This window comes from Mya arenaria, chromosome 15 (assembly GCF_026914265.1).
Source record: "Mya arenaria isolate MELC-2E11 chromosome 15, ASM2691426v1".
Classification (NCBI taxonomy): domain Eukaryota; kingdom Metazoa; phylum Mollusca; class Bivalvia; order Myida; family Myidae; genus Mya; species Mya arenaria.
The window spans coordinates 48,693,370-48,713,024 of record NC_069136.1 but is presented as its reverse complement, the minus strand read 5'-3'; the positions used below and the strand labels follow the sequence as shown (position 1 = coordinate 48,713,024).

The following is a 19,655-nucleotide window of genomic DNA, read 5'->3' as shown; positions in this document are numbered from 1 at the left end:
TTTGAAACAACTAACCATTTTACAGTGGTATATCAAATAGTGGAAACGTGCGCGTGTGGACTGGTCGTACAGCCGGGAAAACTCGCTGATGTTATCTCTCTTCTCGATGCTTCCATCCAATTTTCCTATTTGTATGTGTATGTATGCTCCAATATGTGTTCATTTTAACATATATACGTTTATTTCCAGGTCACAAACTCATTGTTATTGTTATTTGATATGTTATGTATGTTTGTTATTCATGTCGGAAAATAGCTCATTGATCTAATGTTTCTTGTTAACACATACCCGACTTTAAATAAAGATTCTTGTATCTTGTATCTTGTAGAAAGATACCATTTATTTCACAAAACAATGTTGGAATAAGAATTCATAACTGTAACAGTATTCTTACTGGCAATTGAAAATCATAAACTACAGTTTACGCCCAAGAGAAACGCAATTGGTTTATTGTATCAGGTATGTTTTATAATGAATAAACAACTATTAATAAGGCTTCCTAGAGCTAAGGTAGTTTTCTTTGTTTCTCGTAAAACTTGCATGCTATAATGCTCTCGGAGTTGTTAGTTCTAAGAACGTGAACGCCAGCAATGTTTCTATGAATGATGTATCCCGTTTTAAGATATACCTATTATATGTCATATGTCCGAATTAGCGTTCAAAAATTTGTTCTCTAATACAAATAGACTGAATGATAATGAAAGTAAATACCTTACACATCACATACTGCTTTGGATATACATGGTGCATACATGGATTAAGTATTAGGATACTGGTCTTGTATCTGTGGTTTCCATTGTTGTTTGTTTACCAATGCTCCAGACCGAAGACCTCAAGAAGTAACTACAAAGTGTACGATGTCCACAGCAATATTTAATGTCCACCAAAAGACTGGATATTGTTTACTTAAATATATAAACATTCAGAAAAAGATATTCTGCAGGGGCGCCAATTACAATCCGAATATGTACATAGCTGTCTATAATTTAGTTTATTGCACGCTGGAATATGTACAGAGTACATTATTCGATAAATATATATATAAAAGACTTTTTCAGCAATAAAAAATGGCTCTTCCTGTGCTGCTTTTGGAATGAGTCTTCTGGACCAGGTATAGTGTACCGTTCAAATTTAATTCCAATCTATATTCTATCCAATGTATGGTCAAAACATATAATATATACGTACGCCTGACCAGCATGCGTCTGCGTATCCATGAACGTGTTGAAACTCAAAGTGAACTCACTGTTTCGCTGACCGATTCATTGCGGTAACCTTGACATCTATTAATAAAGACTGTTAATGCATAATTAAGGTATCTATTTGTGCTGTATTGCTGTATTATGACGATGTGTGTTCTTCCATCAGAATCTGTTGCACATTCTACCTTGTGACCATAAGTAGTGTTAATGTTAAATGTTCGGCTACTGAGCTTGTCCCTGTAATTTCATTGTATTATCAATACAGTAATACACACCATTCTGTGTTGTTTTTATTGTTACTCTCTGGCAGATTTTGTATCATTTCCTGAATGTAATTCATTTGAGACAAGGGAAAGAAAGTCCATTACATTAATGAAGACAAAATTGCAGAAAGACAAGACGGATGAATTATACATTATTCCTATTACCATGTCCAACTGAAGAAATGAAGAGAGTGTCAGAAATGTTAATAATGGATCCACACTTACAATGGCATAAACAGTCGAGAGTAAAATTACGTTGCTTTGACATATACAACCACATGAACCTCTGACTTTACCAGCTGTACCCACAAAATTTAAAACATGTCCGGTTTTAGGGTGTGAAAACAATATCAGACTCGATTCCTGGTTGAACTAAAACCTAACGAATCTTCAAAAATCTTTTTTAAACTGTACATTTCGTTTAATCACGTGTTGCTGTGTAACAAAGGCCAAGTTATTATTTCTAAGTTTATTTACAGTATCTAATTACGGCATTTTATCACGCATAAATCTTTCATTGCGCACCATTTGGCAAGATTTGTTGCATTTTGAAATTATGGCCGAATGAATGTCATTCGCTTCATTATGCCTCCAATCGATGGAACCAAATCATTTCTTAATATTTGTTTGAACTGCAAATGAGAACAAACACACAGGTTTTTGTCGTTCTGTTGACCATGCACTTAAGTGCCCAAGAGGTTGGATAATCGCAATAACAATGAAATTTCCTATCCACAAAATGGGGCATATTTGTGATTACCTGAAATTGTGATTAATCATACGAGGATTAGCATGATTAAGCACAATAACATTGGCATTAAATAAACGGAATATCTGTAAATACAGGAACAAGCCAAGTAGTTTTTTTAACCAATATCCATGAAACTACAGGGACAAGCTAAGTAGCTTTGTTTAACCAATATCCATGAAACTACAGGGACAAGCTAAGTAGCTTTGTTTAACCAATATCATCAAAACTACAGGGACAAGCACAAATGTTCTTTATTTGGAACGCATAAACCGGCTTGTAAATATTCATTTCCATCTTTGTTCGGATTAAAAAGAGATTATTAATATAATAATAGTAATATATGTCACGGACGCTTGTCTCAACCAGAAACCTTCAAAAACTTTGGACAATACCAGCAGAAGGACTGCGCATACAAAATAGTTATCGCTTTAATTTGTGTCATATGACTAATAAAATACTAAGCATGCAATACCTACATTGTATAAGAAATAAGATAATGATAATGACGCTTTTGATGTTTAAAACAATATATGAGTGTACGAATATATAAAAAGGTCTGTAACATATGGTGGAAAAACTCATTGCAAAAACTTTTGTTTCTTCCAGTCTGATTTGTTTTGTTCTACTAAAAGTGTGCTTTTATTATTTATATTGTTTTAATTCATTGTAGTTTGTAACATCATGCATTATGCCATTTTCAAATATAAAAAAACGTTTATATCGAACGTAACGTGCATTCCATCTGTAAGATGTTCAACATATCGCGTCTACACAAATTTTTAACTCCGACTGCATCTATAATGCTACATTATTTATGAGGTGCATAATGGTATAGGAAAAGGTAATTACATTTCCAATCATGTGGTATCTTTGAACTGCGTTTCCAATTGATCAGAAATGCAATTAGCTGAATTGAATGTACTGAAATAACAATCAGTAACCATAATCTGCATGGCAGTCTAACAATACATATATTAAATTAGAAACCTTGTTAATACACACTACAATGGCAAAGGCTTCTAGCTCTACATGTTTTCATAGTTGCATTGAGACAGTCAAATGAGCTTGTTCGCAGTATAATTTACTATATATGAGAATTCATTTCGTGGCATACGAGATTTTATCAATCATTCCATTTTCCAACTTCATAAAAAGTTTCTCAGTAACAATGTAATCTTTATAATATCAGAATTTGCTTATTTATGATTTCGATTAGTAATATCTAGGCCAATTAGTATTGAAAGGGAATCCTTTGTAAGCACACTGAACTATATTAAAAGTATGAAATTAGTTCTGGGTCTGACTTAGACTGTCCATTGACAGCAATGGTAAGTGCCCCATAAATAACACCATCGACTTGAATAATTACCTCGACAAAGGCAATATAGAACCGCCAGGATTGCAACCTGACCCCCGTGCATTGATATTTGCGGTCACCAAGATGTTAAAAGTATTAAATGTCGGGTCAACTAATTAGCAATGACGACTTCTCATATTTCTTTACAAGACTGACAATTTGTTTTAATGCTTCAAAGTTTGATAGTTTTTTTTCAAATATCATTTCCACCAATTGGAAACATTTGCAACGAAAAAACATACGCTGATCATTGTTCTACGATGCTATGGTCATTGTCAGCTTTATATTTAAGTTATTAATAAGGCTTATCTAGTTTTCAGTTCGTCTGTTTTTCAAAGAAAATAAACGAGAGATTGTCTTAGCCTTGTGATCGATGTCGTCGTCTGCGTTGTTGTGCCACTCGTTTACCTAAGCCATTACTAAAAAACATTCAAAATATTCAATTGAACCATGGTAAATATATATTACTCACATCCTGACCTGTATGCACGAAAATATAATACGGTGATTACGGAGAAGAAATCAGTTTCAGTAGGCTCTCCGTGCACTCCGTTCATTTTCGTGACGAGTTCGGCGATGGTTGATTCTATTCAGTTATTCCGTATCTGTACGGACTGGGACCATAACAAATTCACTTTAAGGCTTTTGTGGAAAGGCATAACCCAGACGTAATGTCAACGACAACGACTTTTTGCATGACGTCAAAATATGCAATTTTATGACGTCATTTTCTAATTGCACTCTAACCGAGCAGTGTTTTACGCTGCAGCCTAACGGTTTCTCCTAAGCCGATTCATCAATAATGCCACAGGGATGATTATGCTGACGTGGGAATGTTCATGCATTATCAAGAATAGCGAAGCGGACCATATCAGCAGAATGTGTGAGACAAAGTGGACTGTTATGAATTTTCCGTCCCTATCAGACGTCTCTGCGCTAAAACAGATATCACGTTCTGTCTGACACTTTACATGCGCATTAAATAAAGGTAAAATAACTTCTTGTGTGACCTCGAACATTTGAATCCCTCGAGATCATTTTAAAACTGCTCGATGACACGCGAAAATGATTATGCTTGATGAATGTCAACGTGTAGATATTCACTGTCTGGTAAATACAGAACTGTAATATCCTTTACACGTATTAATGGGTCATTTGGTGTCTGGTGATACACAAGTCATAGAGGTTTATATCTCCTTTAAGAGTTTATTTCTATAGTGATACCCATACTTTACCTTGTAAATATGCTAATGAAAACTGCGATAAACAGGAGCTCGTTAACAGTGTTAGTATTTACTTTAAACACATGTACGCGTATATCAGGAACATTTACGTACGCATTGTCACGTATTTCAAAGGAAACTTCATCGCCGTGACAACCCATGAAAGAACGAATTTGTAAAACTAAACATTTAATAAAACACTTACGTTGATTAAATTATTGATATGTGTCTGCATGAATTCGAAAAAGAGCGCATAAACAACTTTGGTATATGCAGGTTTTTGGTTGCATCTACCCTCCTTCACACAAATGAGTGCATACAATAATCACATCATTCATGTACATAAAAACTAGTTATATGAGGATAAACACCAACCAACTTACCATTAAATGGTAGTTTTAACTCAAAGTATCCGATTAAATATTGTTCGAATATTTTTGGTCAAATCATGATATTTAAGCTTTCTACAGCCCGTAAACATTCTCTCTTATTACCCTGTTCCTCTTTCTGGATCATTTTGCTTTGTTTTAAATACGGAAAACAAACTCCATAGTTGTTTCCTCAATAAAAGTAGGTCGCCACCAGATCGGCAGTTGGTTAATTAATGCAGCACAAACGTTTGTCTGTGAAAGATACAGCACTATGGATGGAAGTATTAGTTTGTTCTTTCTTCCTTTTTAATTTTGTTGACATTCATTTGTCAAATAGTTTGTGGCGGTGCCAATAAGGGATAGTTATCATATATTTCTTTAGTGTTTTTGTATATCATTAGCCAATTTTATTGTGAGTATATGTATCTTCTGTTGGTCTTGCGGATTAGGGAATTAGATAAAAAGATCAATGAAATATTTATTTTATTTGCCAGTGTTACAAACAGGAAAATTGATTTTTTTTCGGAAATGTAAATAACGTGGGTGTTTTGTATCAAATTCACTAGTGAAACTTATATTTTGATAAAAGCATAGATATCGATAATATAAATCATAAAATACTTTTTATACCACCTCTTAATTATATTTTACATTATATATAAAGCAGGACGTATAGAAATCGAAATTGACAACAATAAAACATTTCAACAAAATATCAGGAATATATTATCAACTTTATGTTTTACATGTTTAATTTGGAAAACTTTAAGATGCATATAAACTTTTATTAATCAAAATCTAATACAAAATTTCATTGGCTTCATTAGTATATTTTTATATAAAGTGAAACCTTTTAAATCTTTGCACATAAACCGTGCAAAATAAAAAAGAACTGTAAATTGAAGCAATGATTTTCTTCTTTTCGTAAAACATGGCCTCAATGCATACTACAAGTTCAACAATCGGTGGGATTCGCTCGGTATACATTGTACGAATTCCTTCGTTATATGAAGAAGAAGAAGAACCTCACAAAACGTCCACGATACAAATGAAACATTTGTAGCAAAATGTTATGTGTAGTTTCATCAATATAATTACAAAATCATTTTAAAACATTCAAGTATTCGAAAGCTTAATATCGTATCAAAATGATGGTCAAGGAGCTTGGAATAAGATTATTTACTGACTCAGAAAATAACAACAAACCTTGGACTACATCAAGCTACTAGAACACAGTCCTCGTATTTTCTCTTATTCTATAACCAAAAACAGGAGAAATGAATTTCTTCAACCACGTATTCGGCAAATATAACATCAACGCCCGCCATAGACTGTATTCATTACTTTAATGAGTGCTAAATTGTGACAAATGAGAAATTGCAGGACTTTATTCTGACAAAATGACGGTGCTTATAATTCGCAAAGTCTGTGTAGTGAACCTGTTAAGATGGTCGAGTGTCTTACTCCGTTACGGCATACATATAAACTAAGGACTGACACTGCTTACCATCTTAAAAAACAAAGGACTTGTACACTTATATTTACAATTATTGTATTTTTTTTATATATTAGATCGCCTTTTTATCATACATTACAGCAATTAGGAGTATTTGCATTAATGGCGTTAATATGAGAAGTACATGCGCACGATTTCCTTCATATTAATATATAAAAAAACTGTCTGTTAGAAGTCTGAACAACACGAATATCATCTATATTATAAAGCATGGCATTGGAACATGAAACAAATAAAACTGGAGAATGTCACTGTTCACACCAATCAGTTTTTCTTTGTCTTGCAGTCGTAAATTTGATACTCTGTTTATATATAGGTGGCTTTGATTTAAACAAACAAAACGTGTATTTAATAGTTCCTTTTTAATTAATTCATTACCAACATTACTGAAATAACAGCCTATTTCCGCATACAATTTCGAACTAAATAAATTTAGAACCTCATTTGTTAAACGCATAACTTTAGCTGAGGTTTTATACCTTTGAACATGACAGCAATTCTTGGATGAAAAATTAAAAATTAATGAAATGTGATATTTTGACATCAAAATTGATTTTTTTTTTTTGAAATACGATAATCATGTGCTTAATAAGCATACATACTAAGACAAAAAGTTATATTAAGAGATGAAAGATGATCCTCTATCATTTCCTAGCACCTTACAGTCACAGTACAGCGCTTTAACACATGGCAACTACTTTCTTATAACATTTCCTACGTCATTCGATTTATATATTGTAAATAAATGATATCTTAATAGTTCATTTAAAAATCACAGTGATTCTAATCAACGCCTAGTATGAAGTCTTCCACACACGGCATCTGGCACTCCTCAGGGCTGGTCGGAAGGAAGTGATGGAATTTCTCCATGAGGCGCAGAAAGTACGCTCCATCCCTTAGACATGCGCTGTCGCCCTCACACGCCTCCGTCACCGTCACCTTGTAGCCATGGTCACAACCCTGCCGAGGCATCTCGAATACTGATCCCTGAATATACAGAATATAAAGAAGGATGTAGGGTTTATTGCACTGTAGTTTCCTAACACTGTAATATTTATATGCTATAAAACGCTGTTATCATTGTAGCAATGGTCTCAACCCTGTCGCGGCATCTCTAGTACTGATCCATATCATACATGAAACTAAAACCGTATATGTTTTGTTAGTGGAGTAAGGCATACATATCATAAACAAAGAATGACCACGAGTTCGACCTTGTGAATGTCTAAGGCGCAACGGAGAAGTGAATTACTGTTACATACTGTTAATAAGATGATGAAATATTCTCTTCTATCACAAAATATAGTGTCACAATTGTGTATAAACAATGGCTTCCATGTGCGTAATCAAAACAATAACGAAGGACTTTTAACAATGTTACACTGTTTTGTAAACTTTTGATGAACAATAAACTGCTAGTGAACTGTCCATGTGTATTAAGTTAGAAATCTGACAAGTAAAACATACTGGATATCAAATGTTTAACTTGTTATCTTATTATCTAAAGAGTTATTGACTACATGCCATGTGAGATAACGCTTGGCATAACATTGACCTTTGACGTAAAATGGATGATTGATGTGGCAATGACAAACATCCTTAAATCGACACAGTAGCTAATTGTATGAAACATTGATAAGTGGCACAAATATAATCCTTTGGATGTTTTGCAGATTTAAATTATTTGATTGATGAATACTTAACTTCATAATTACTATATTGGTAAATGAACGCATTGGTTAACGTGACCAAACCCAAAGAATTAACCAGGTTTATAAAGATGGCAACAGGACACATGGGTAACTGTATCAATTAATTCCCTGTTAATGAAGAACGCTCGTTTGACTGGTATTCGTATAGGGGTTATGGTCTTAAACCATATTTGAATAGTAGAATTCACAAAAGTTAGGTCTTGTAATATGTATATAGTTTTTTGGCGTTCATTTCACATCCTTATTGCGTAGCTCATCACGTTCGAGTTCTCACTACCAACTAGCGTGTCCAATCTAAATGTCCGTGCCATTTTCAATTTCTCTCGGAACTGTAATAGAACATACTTCTCTTCAGCATATAGGTGTTAGTTGTCTGGTAAACAAGCCATACATCAAATATTCCGTTGGCATTTAATGTCTGGTTGTTCGTGCTTTTTTAAAAACGACGATTGCTAGCAGAGGCAGTTTGTTAACAGATCTTAATTTGTTTTTATTTCTAGTGAAGGCAATTATCGACGTGCTGTCATTCGCAATATAACCCAAAAATATCATCATAGACAAAATATTTGACATAGTGATTTCCTTTGACGTCACACTGAGGACTATATGTTACAAAGATAATCCTTTTATTTTAAACGTTTGGTATTTCGATCAGTGTGGTATGTTGATTTATCAATTAATTAAATGAATTACTCCTACGGCCTGTTTTAGGCCACGTTTGAATAGTCTTGCAATGCATCGACCGTGTTCTTACCGTATTCAGTCTGGCTTTGTAAATAAGCTCATACCCAAGACATTTCTTTTCCATCGTGCCTTTCAAGTTATATTGCCCAAGCAATGTCCCTCCAAGCTGTCATATGAAAAATTATTACCTTCTTATGTATTAAACCTTATTGCTCTTTTCACCGAAAATGAGTTACAATTGCACTTATACATGAATGTTGTAAGGAAGATAATAATTGAAAACATTTAGCAGCATGGCGTGAAACTTTTTACAACCACGATGGACTAAGGATTTGACAGACTTGGGCATGTTATGTCGTAAACAAATAAGACATGAACATTTCGTTTGAATTTTTATGTTTGGTTTTTCATCAAAGAATTTGCATTTTTCTAAAACCATGAGCGCCGTTTCATGTCGCAAATAAGGACCACTCTGCTAATTTCAATTAAAGCACCTTCCGATAAGTTGACACTCTGGTATAGCGAAAGCCTTTGCAGTCACATTGGGGTATTAAGTGTGGCAAAACGAGGTCTGATTAACATGCCATATTTAGACTAAGCACTGATAGTACTTAAGTATAATTAATTAATAGCGCAAACCACTCCTCTTGTTTTGTTCCAAGCTTTATGGATTGCCAAAATAAAGATATTGTATGGTCTTCGGCGAATGTAAGCAGAACATGCCCAACATAAGATAATGATATGGCTGGAAAGGCTGTGCATGTGTATCTTATCTTCGTATGTGTAAAACATTCTGTTCACCTTTACTATGCTATGTTATTTATACTTCGGGCTTGAGGCCTTACACTACAATAAAATGTATGTTATGATATGCTATTGTGTGGATAGTCAAACCATTTTTGTAAATGTTATTCCCGAAACGTGAATCAGGTTCAACTTGAAACAAAAAAATACTTTATGTTAAAATTCCTTTCTAGTATCTACAAAAACATGTTATTTAAGAAAGGACAGTTATGCGATAAATTTAGATAAATTGTTCAGTGTGCATAAAGGAGTTACGTCACTAAGCTAATTATACAAGTTTCAGGTTGCAAATGAACTTAAAGTGACAAGGTTTTGGCGTAATGTATGAGCATGGCTTTAACTCCGCCGAAATCCATCATCAAGCCTAGCTTATCGATCGACCGTATACATCTTACAAACCGACTGCCACCATCAATACGCGAATAAATGTGCGTATCACTTGAAACTAACTACGTAAGAAACCGGCCCATGCCTCATACATAAACGTACAGTTTGTACTGGTTACCCTTTAACCGATCAACTGTATCATCATTTTAAGTAATGCTAGTTAGAACGGCGCGGTAACAAACGAAACTCTTTTGGAAGCTCTGAAACTGTCTTGGGCAAATGGTTTGATTTCATTGCAAATGTAGATAGTACAGCAAGCGACTCGTATGTGTCTCGATGGTGTAGCCATCGATGACAGTCGGTAAAGGCACACATGAATGGTACAATCAATCAAAAGACATACTTACACATGTATAGCACAGCTGATGCCTCACACACAGATTTCTAGCGTCGTCATCAATCGGAATTCCTTCAACGTCTGCAAAGGCACAGTTCTGTGACAGTTCTAAGACAGCCGGACATACGTCTGCTGAAGACAAAATGTGGAGAAATTATGAAGACAAAAATCGTCAATCGTACTCCTTGGGAGGTATTCATAAAACTTCATAAAAGTCATTTCCTAACTGAACTTATATTCTTATCTTATTTTTAGTATCTCTTTAGTGATATGAAGTAAAAAATAACGAATTGTCAAAATACATTGTTTTCATTGACCTTAATGAAAAAACTTATTTTAAAGTCAAAAACACTGATACATTTCTTTTAATTTAACTATGAAAATTTAAGTAATCGACTTAAGTTATTAAATGACCTAAGACGTTTCATAAATATATCCCTAGGCTGGTTGTAAAAAATAATAACAGAAATTGATCAAATAAATAACTAAGTCACCAAATCATTATAAATAGGGACAGCTATAAGGAAATCTATAGCGAAATATAAAAAACTGCGTTCTTTTCACGACTTGTAACATTGCCGTGTGCTTTTAACTATATAGAACATTTTTTTTTACTGGTAAAATTTCAACAAAGTCTATAAATCAGCTACTTTGCAAGTGGGTTTATGAACTACAATTTCCGATTGTTGACAAATGATACAAGTTCTACATAATTTTCACTAAAAAAAATAATAATATACCCTGTGTCCTTAAAACAGGAAAAAGCCATTTACCTGGGGCAGTTTCTTGCTGCAGATCGGAGATGATATTGTTGACGGTAGATGGGGACAGATTAGCCAGCAGTGTGGCCAGAATGTTTCGGTCGCCTAAAATTGAATGATACATGATCTTTGGATTTAAACATGGATATATGAAAATTACGATCATTTTGGCATTTGTAAGAACAATAATTTGATTATCATAAATACTGAACATGTTTATTATATATGTATATGCTATACGGTGGTTTATAGAGATTACAGTAAAATTATCAATTTGATATTTTTCAATGTTTTAAAATTTAAGCCCGCTCTCGGTTCCAAATTAAACGTCAGCACGCACAGGGCTCGGACGCAGTTTCAACGACTTTATTTCCAAAATGATGCTTCGTGCGCATACAAATTAGCGCGTTTTTCTTAATTCCAATTGTTTGTCATCGCCACCTGTGAAATATAATTTTTTGCGCTCACTCTGTGAAATATATTACAATCATACACTGAAACAAACAATTATATTCTATGCATGTATATTTTGAAAGGCCCACTCTATGCGATTTTGAGAATGCACTTTAAACACCGATTATAGTTATTTTAGCACAATAACACTATTGTTTATGTACTAAATAACAAATAACAAGAACCACTGTTTAACCTTGTTTAGTGTTTTCAGAATACTGTGGTGGAGTTTCCATTGCAACTGCATCCCCCTCCTCGTGGTCATCTGGGAATGGCAGAATCAATCGTGAATCCAATCCGTTCAAATCTGTACCTTCGTCATCAGTAGGATCTTCAACATTGTAAGAAAATGTAATCAGTTAAACCGTATTGAGAAATATTACAACATATTATTTTGATAAAATAGTTACAGAGAACATAGAATGCCCAGTGATTCGCTCAAGAAAGATAATGAAATGTAACCTTTGTTAGCAAAAGCTATTTAATATGCGTAGAGCCTACGGTATGATTTGGACATACTTAATATTTTAACCTGGGCGCTGTGATTTTCTTGTAAGAAATAGTTTTAAGTTCATATCGTTTATAAATCAACAAACACATAAAACTGAAGCTGAACTTGATATTGTGTAAAGGATAAAAACAATCTAAGAATTGCTTACTTGTTTTGTTTTTATCATTATTTGTGAACATGCCTGGCTTTAGCAAAAGTAATTTGAATAAAACTCTAACGTGTTCCAACACTGTGCTTATAAATGAGGTAAACATTAAGTATTGACTTCAAACAACATTAGTTTCAGATAACAAATTGATAAATTGCCTTTCAATTTAAAAGCACAGCGTAGTATGGTTAAATGATATAGATTATTGTTCGAATGCAAATTACAGGACATGAAAAAGTACATCAAACAGTCGAGTTTCGTACAAAACGACACACGTTTAACGTGACAATTAATTTAACTTGTCCACAACTGCCGGAGCTTTCGGTTAAAATATTTAAAACCGATTCACCTTAAACTGATTAACAATGGGATCAGTAAGTCCATATACCCCAATTAAAATACATGTAATTAGTATTATTGATTTCCCCAAATCGCCCCTCGGTCACAGCTTTCGTCAGGGGCAAAAACAACTTCTTAAGCCACTAAATACTCACCACCGCATTCAATTAATTATTCATTGCTTGTTATTGTGAACATTTACATTTAAAAACTTCCTTCAGATATGACGTCGGTAAAAAGTCAATATAGCATATGAAGAGGGGTACAAAAAAAACTTATTTCATAATGATTTCAAAAACTACTTTTCCAAAAAATATTTTACCTTCCAAAATCGCCCCTAGGCCAACTCCCTCTCTTACTGGTGTATCGTACCACTCATCGTTCGGACCAGAAGGAATGTTCGGAATGTCAGATCTTTTAGTTTCCTCTCCGACAATATCTTTTGGAAAAAAAATGTTCAAGAGAATTACAACAACATTGATTGATATCAATGTACGTGATAGACCATGCAGAACAACCAGTGTCATTTTGGAATGATTGAATTGATATGATTGATGTCATTAAATAACATATGCATACTTAAATATATAAACTAAGGTGTGAACTGTTGATCTGTTGTATACTATACGGCACTACTTTCACTGTTTCTTGCAGCTATATGTAGAAAATTATTTCCGGTACAATATTTTTTATTTGATTCCTTCCAGGCGATCCAACAGACCCCCCCCCCCCCCCAACTCGCTGAAATCGTCCATGTTTACTTTTGTGTCCAAAATATACGGACAATATCGGACAAAAAAGGTAAAATACGCTCAAAATGCACCATTTCTGACTTGAATCATCAAATTTTCATTCGGGGGAATAACCTTGAATTCCCTGCCAATATTATAAACCATATAAATTTCGGTAATATCGGAGGGGCGGTCATCATTTCACCTCATACAGTGTTTGTAAATAAACACTTTCATATAAACCATTAAAATAAACCTTTAATCTGTTGGAGGTGTATGCTATTAAAGGGTTGTCGAATTTATATGAAAATGTATGCGCTCGTTCAGGCGTCTTGCTATATTATTCCAGAACACGGTCATAAAAATTCAACAACCTATAAAAGAAACTAGTGTGTTCGTATTGTCGTGCCATTTCCGTTTTTATAACTTCATAATTCATCAAATATAGATAAAATATTACATTCGTTGTCAATATGAACTTATTAAACATGTTTTCTTAAGTTAATAAGAAATCGTTAATATATTCCGTATTGAATGACCACTAATTTTACATATATTATATACCAACTGCGTAAGTAACAATTTCCATCTTACCATCAGGAAGAGGGGATTGAAGGTCTTCACCAAGAGTTTCAATAACCCCTTGTTCGTCCAATCCCTCGCTGTCGTCGTCTGTAAAAATAATGTCATGATTGTTTGTTTTAAATTATATGTAGAGCTGGGTAATCTAGCTAAGGAGCAAAGGGTTGTAAACGTGATTCGTCTCAATTAACAGATGCAAGCAAAATGAAAAGGGTTAGTCAAGAAAATATCATTGAATTTAACGTAATGTTGAGATAGACTATTGTTCCTTTTTTTTTCTTTTTTTCCCGTTTTTTTTCGTTTTTTCCCTTGAGAACTATACATTGGCTCAAAAAGATAAGAAGGTTGCCTGCATTATTTAAAAATAGCTTCGATCAACAGGTGTACGTAACATTTAAATTCTAATATCAAGGGAAGGTCTCCACGCATTGTCATACTATTCAAACATCAAAACAGTGACAGACAAACCGATATCAAAAAGGTGTATATTCATCAAGCTCTGTGGTCTGAGTATGGTCTTGAAATGTGAGAAAAACTGGCGTAATAGGAGAAAACCACTTTTCTGGCTTGGATTTTGCCAACTGAACTAATTATCGATGTTGTGTATTGAGCTTTAAACTGTTTACATAAAATGAACACTTTAACATGCATTCAAGTAACGTAACTATCGATAAGTCCGCATAAAAAATGTCAAAATCTTTTGGTGACTCAACATTCGTACCAGAGACAATATCTACATGGAATAACAACGAGTTTTGAGGCTTTTATCATCGGTTGAGATTTTGATAAAATCAATTTTTAACCAATGTTTATTTTTTCCATGCATTGTACAAGATAGTGTTTAAGGAACGTGTTTAATAATGTTTGCCTGTATATTAGACAGGATTTTAAGGTATCTGATATGTAATAGGGGATACCTGGTGACCTATTTCTTTACAATTTGAAACGGATATGCACAAAAAGCAATATACCAAACGATGTCCCTAAATAATATAACAAAGAATTTCTTTTGTCATACTTTTGAAAGATTGCAAATTTAGTCATTACGCGTCCGAAAAGAGCAAACAGACATACTCAAATTACATCATGTATTATTTATTTGTAGTTGTTTCATTTATACGTCACGCTTTCCTATTCCCTTTATATAATAGTCAAGACAATGGTAATGTTGTACATGACTATAATACTAAGTTTCATATTGAAGGACGCACATCAAAACCCACATGTCAGCACCGCAAACCGAATATAATTCATAATCCAATATAAAATTAAAACAAACGTATATATCACTTATACTAATCTTTGTTGGAATTCGTCTAAACCAAATAAGAAGATTATTCTTTGGGTCTGGTAAAAACATGCTTACAAAATAATCCCAATATAATATCCTCCAGGAAATGAAATAGTGATGTGTCGGATCAGTTTACATGAGAAACAACCCTACATGAAAATTGAAACTTACCATCTGTCAGATTTTGAATCAGTGTTTCCGTATCTGTTGCCTTGGATATGTCATCATATTCCTTGTCAACAAACACATCACTGTCCTGTATTTGATCAAGCGTGGCAAATTTGAGAGCACTTGCCAAATAGTCATTTTCTCGTTCCTCGAGCATTTGAAGAATTTCTAGTTTCGATACCTTTTCTTTTAATTCAGCAATGTCTTCCAATAAATTAATAATGTATCCAGGTTGAATAGTTGAGAGACCATCAGAGGCTCGTTTTGATTTACTATATTGAGCGTTGTCATCGGTTATTGTATTAACCGGTGCTGTAGATTCAAGAACAACTTCGTCATTTTGATCTTCTGTACTATTTTGGACGTCTTCTGTTCTTTCTTCTGAATCTACACCGGTCTTTGCATCTTTGAATACTTCACCAAGGTCATCAGCTACTTCTGACTTTGACTTACTGTGTACGCTTTCCCCTGCGATGTTGGTATTTGGATGCATTTCTTCCGCCGCGCTAAGCAATTTCTTAAATGCATTAACTCTATTTTCTTTGTCAAAGTTAGCCTTGTCTTCGTGTTTATTGTAACTGTAGTCACGGGACTCTTTGGTGACTGTATTTTGTTTTGGTTCCTGACGTTTTACAGGCGCAAGCTTTTTCATTGGTACATTAGCTTCTCCAAATATTGTTCGAAGTTCCTCCATTGTCGGCACAACTCTATGAGAATTATGTGTAGTCCTCTTTTGTGGTCCATAAATGCGCCCATTCAGTCCACCATACTCCATAGGACCATTACCAATATACGATTTGTCTAAAAGATAATCAGGAATGTAAGCAATTTCTCTATTTGGAATGTAAGAACCGGCTTGTAAATATTCAATGCCATCTTCCTTGGGGTTGAAGTAGGATTCATCATCCTCTAGAACACGTTTACGCAGCAGAGTTCTATAATCGTAATCACTTCGCGTGTCGATATCACTAAAAGCGTTCGTCAGGCCGTACGGGTCGTCATAACCGGCCACGCCCGCGCGTCTCACTCGGAAACCCTCGGTAACGTAGGAAAATACCAGCAGAAGGACTGCGCATATCACGTGGTATATCGCCTCCATTTTGCAATGACTGAAAGGAAAAAAGTACGAGTATATTTAACTTATATCAAGATAATAATGATGAGATACTGTTTATATCGTCTTCTTTTGTCTGGAGTGTTTATAAGAAAATATCTGTAACAAAAGATGGTGTAACTCAATGCAAATCCACTTATTTATTTCATTCTGATAAAAATGTATTTATATTAATATTCAATGTAGTTTTTAATCAATTGCATTATGCAATTGTTTAAATAAAAAGAATTTGTGTCGAAAGTAACCTGCGTAGTATCCGCAAGTTGCTCTTATATTGCGTCGTCACCAGTTATACTCCGAGTGTTGCCTAAAGACACCGTATAACCTATCACTTAAATATATTTTGACAAGAAAAAGAGCCTGAACTAAAATAATCATCTGGTTTGAGAAAACCGTTATCATAGCATTACATTACTTATTAAGTGCTTAATGGAAAAGTAAAATGCAATCACATTTCCAATTATGTGGTACTTTTGAACCGATTTCTTGTATATAAGGGATGCAATTAGCTAAATTGAATGTACTGAAATGACAACCAGTTTCAACTCGGCATGGCATTCTCATTTTGATTGTAATTCATGACACGTCTTCATGCATTTTATGAACCGGAGCATACGGTAATTGATTTATTGAACTAGTAAACAATATCTTGAAGTCAAATAGACATTGGGTGTTATTGGTAATGTGCTTATGCTAAAGCATTAAACTGTTATCTTAAGAAGGCCTGTTAGTCTTTCAGAGATTGGATGATATATTATCATAGGAATCGAATGGACTTCATTATGACATTAAAAAGTCAAATGAGCTATGTTAGACACGTAATTTATTATTTAGGGGAATTCATTTCCAGCCAATTAGGGATTTATCAGATATTTCATTTTGCATTGATATCTAATAAAAATAAAAACCTGATATCGTCTAGATTGATATCAATAAATTGCTTTAACATTTTCCTCGTATCTAGGCAAAAACGTACTTGAAACGAGATTCTGCTAATGCACATTGTATATAAAAAGTAAAAATAGGCCTGGGTCTGGGATTGTCCCTCGACAGCAATAGTAAGCAATGGTAAGTGTCACACAAGCAACGCCCCCGACCGCGGCATTAGCGGTATACTTCTGTTTTTGTATTTTCGAGAAAAACCTAGTCAATAAAGACGCGCCAGGAGAACAACCTTACCATTATTCTCATCTTTGGTCACCAAAAATATAAAAAAATATAAAATCTCGTAGCAGCTAATGAACATCGACAAGGTATATGATTTCCAAACGCGATACAGGTTTGAATTAGACAGAACAGGCGCCCAATCTCTCAAAATAAAAACCACTAAGATTGAAATAATCTCGATTTGAATTCGTGGTACCAGTAAACTGTTGGCCCTCAAAATCCCCTTCTACAAGGCTTGACTTATCGGTGAACTGAGGTATGCTACCTTTAATACTGTTTTCTACTTTGGCAGAAAAAGGTCCGAAGTGTGCAATTTTATATCTTAAACGTATAGTGGTCATTCCGAAAGAGCCCTTCCTCATTTCTTGACGAGCTATAATTGCGTCGATGTATTGATAGTCCTTTTCAAATACCATTTACATAACTGAAAACATTTGCAAGGAATTACAGATACATGCTGATTATTCACCGGCGATAGTAGTGTCGTGGTCAGCTCAATTGCAGTCAGTTACAATTTTGTTTTTAAATTCTGTAACTATCTCTAGAGACTTACGTCGTAATCAACTCGTCTGTTTGAAGAAAGAAATCGAGGTTTTATCATAGCCTAGTTGTCTTTGAAGGCCTTGTGCAATAACTTGAACCGTGATCATGATTCAAAACAGTTTGAGATATGCAAATCAAATGCGGTGCGCATGCGCACATGCAAGCCCTTTCGTCTGGAATAAACTGACGAGCGTTTGCATTCGCCCCGCAGCGCTCATGTTATATTCGACACATGGAGGTCATATTGATTTTCACAATTTTCAACTGCAGCCAATTGTATGAAAGGGGTTAATTATTTGGTTTGGTCAAAGTTAGCCGAAAAGATTATTGATTGGTCAATATTTATCAAATAGTTACTTTTAACCAATCAAATCAGTTAAATGTGCAAACTAACCAAACGATAACCAGTGGACATCTTAACCACGTTTTATACAATTGGCTGCTGATGACTTATGCGAAGTACGTGTAACTTAGAACTATATCTCTAGCCATGGCGACAGTATTGTATCGGCAAGGCGGTTGTGAATAAAATAACGTTACTATTAATATAAAGTGTTATTTTTTCATTAATATTGTATACGTACGTGTTATATAGATATACATATAGAATTAATTTCACCATCTCTGCTGTATTCCGAAAATGGTGCGTTCATTGGAGTGTGAATGCATTTAAATGTTATCCAATGAATCCTATTTGTAACCTTGTCAACTGGAGTAGAGCTATTTAACACTTTATAGAATTTTAGATCATTTTTACCACGTAAAAGTGTTGCATGTTTGGAAAAGGACATTTTACGTTCATCTAAATTCAGCGGGATGATTTGTTTCTTCTCTTGGGCCTATGGATGCATCAGAATCAATCATACACGATTTTTTCTGCCATTTGCACATTCAGCAGAAGATAACATGAATGATAAATTTGGGGTTAGTCGGTTCATGAATAGCGAAATCGGTCTTAAGCGAGATAAACTGGGAGCCTGGTCATTTTCGTGGACATTCGTGCTCAGATATGCTCATTACTTATAAAAAGCAACTTATTTATCATATCAAAGTTTCTTCTGGTATGTTTATGTGATTAGCAAAGCAATACTACCGAAACGGAGTTATAACTTGATTTCAAGCAATGTTGTTTTTTTAGTTTGAACCATATTTGGCAACTTCTGGTTGGCAAAATACGAAATCATCTCTTAACTGTATCATTTGGAGAACATATTCATAACGAGCTCGTTTTTGGTAGGTT

The 19,655-nt window shown here is 34.3% G+C and overlaps 1 protein-coding gene across 2 annotated transcripts in view; it reads right to left on the bottom strand.

Annotated features, from left to right (window-relative positions):
• Window positions 1-7,026: 7,026 nt before the first annotated feature.
• Window positions 7,027-19,655, bottom strand: part of LOC128218784 (uncharacterized) — a 28,575-nt gene continuing 15,946 nt past the window's right edge. The window contains exons 2-8 of one of the 2 annotated variants that reach the window (XM_052926479.1): window positions 15,595-16,700; window positions 14,145-14,222; window positions 13,142-13,258; window positions 12,018-12,152; window positions 11,381-11,473; window positions 10,618-10,736; window positions 7,027-7,670 (exon numbers count right to left, since the gene is read on the bottom strand). In XM_052926479.1, coding sequence (XP_052782439.1) covers window positions 7,467-7,670; window positions 10,618-10,736; window positions 11,381-11,473; window positions 12,018-12,152; window positions 13,142-13,258; window positions 14,145-14,222; window positions 15,595-16,690 — 1,842 coding nt within the window. In that variant the 5' untranslated portion in view covers window positions 16,691-16,700 and the 3' untranslated portion in view covers window positions 7,027-7,466. Of the gene's footprint in view, window positions 7,671-10,617; window positions 10,740-11,380; window positions 11,474-12,017; window positions 12,153-13,141; window positions 13,259-14,144; window positions 14,223-15,594; window positions 16,701-19,655 lie in introns of both variants that reach the window. The other variant, XM_052926478.1, reaches the window with a different exon arrangement.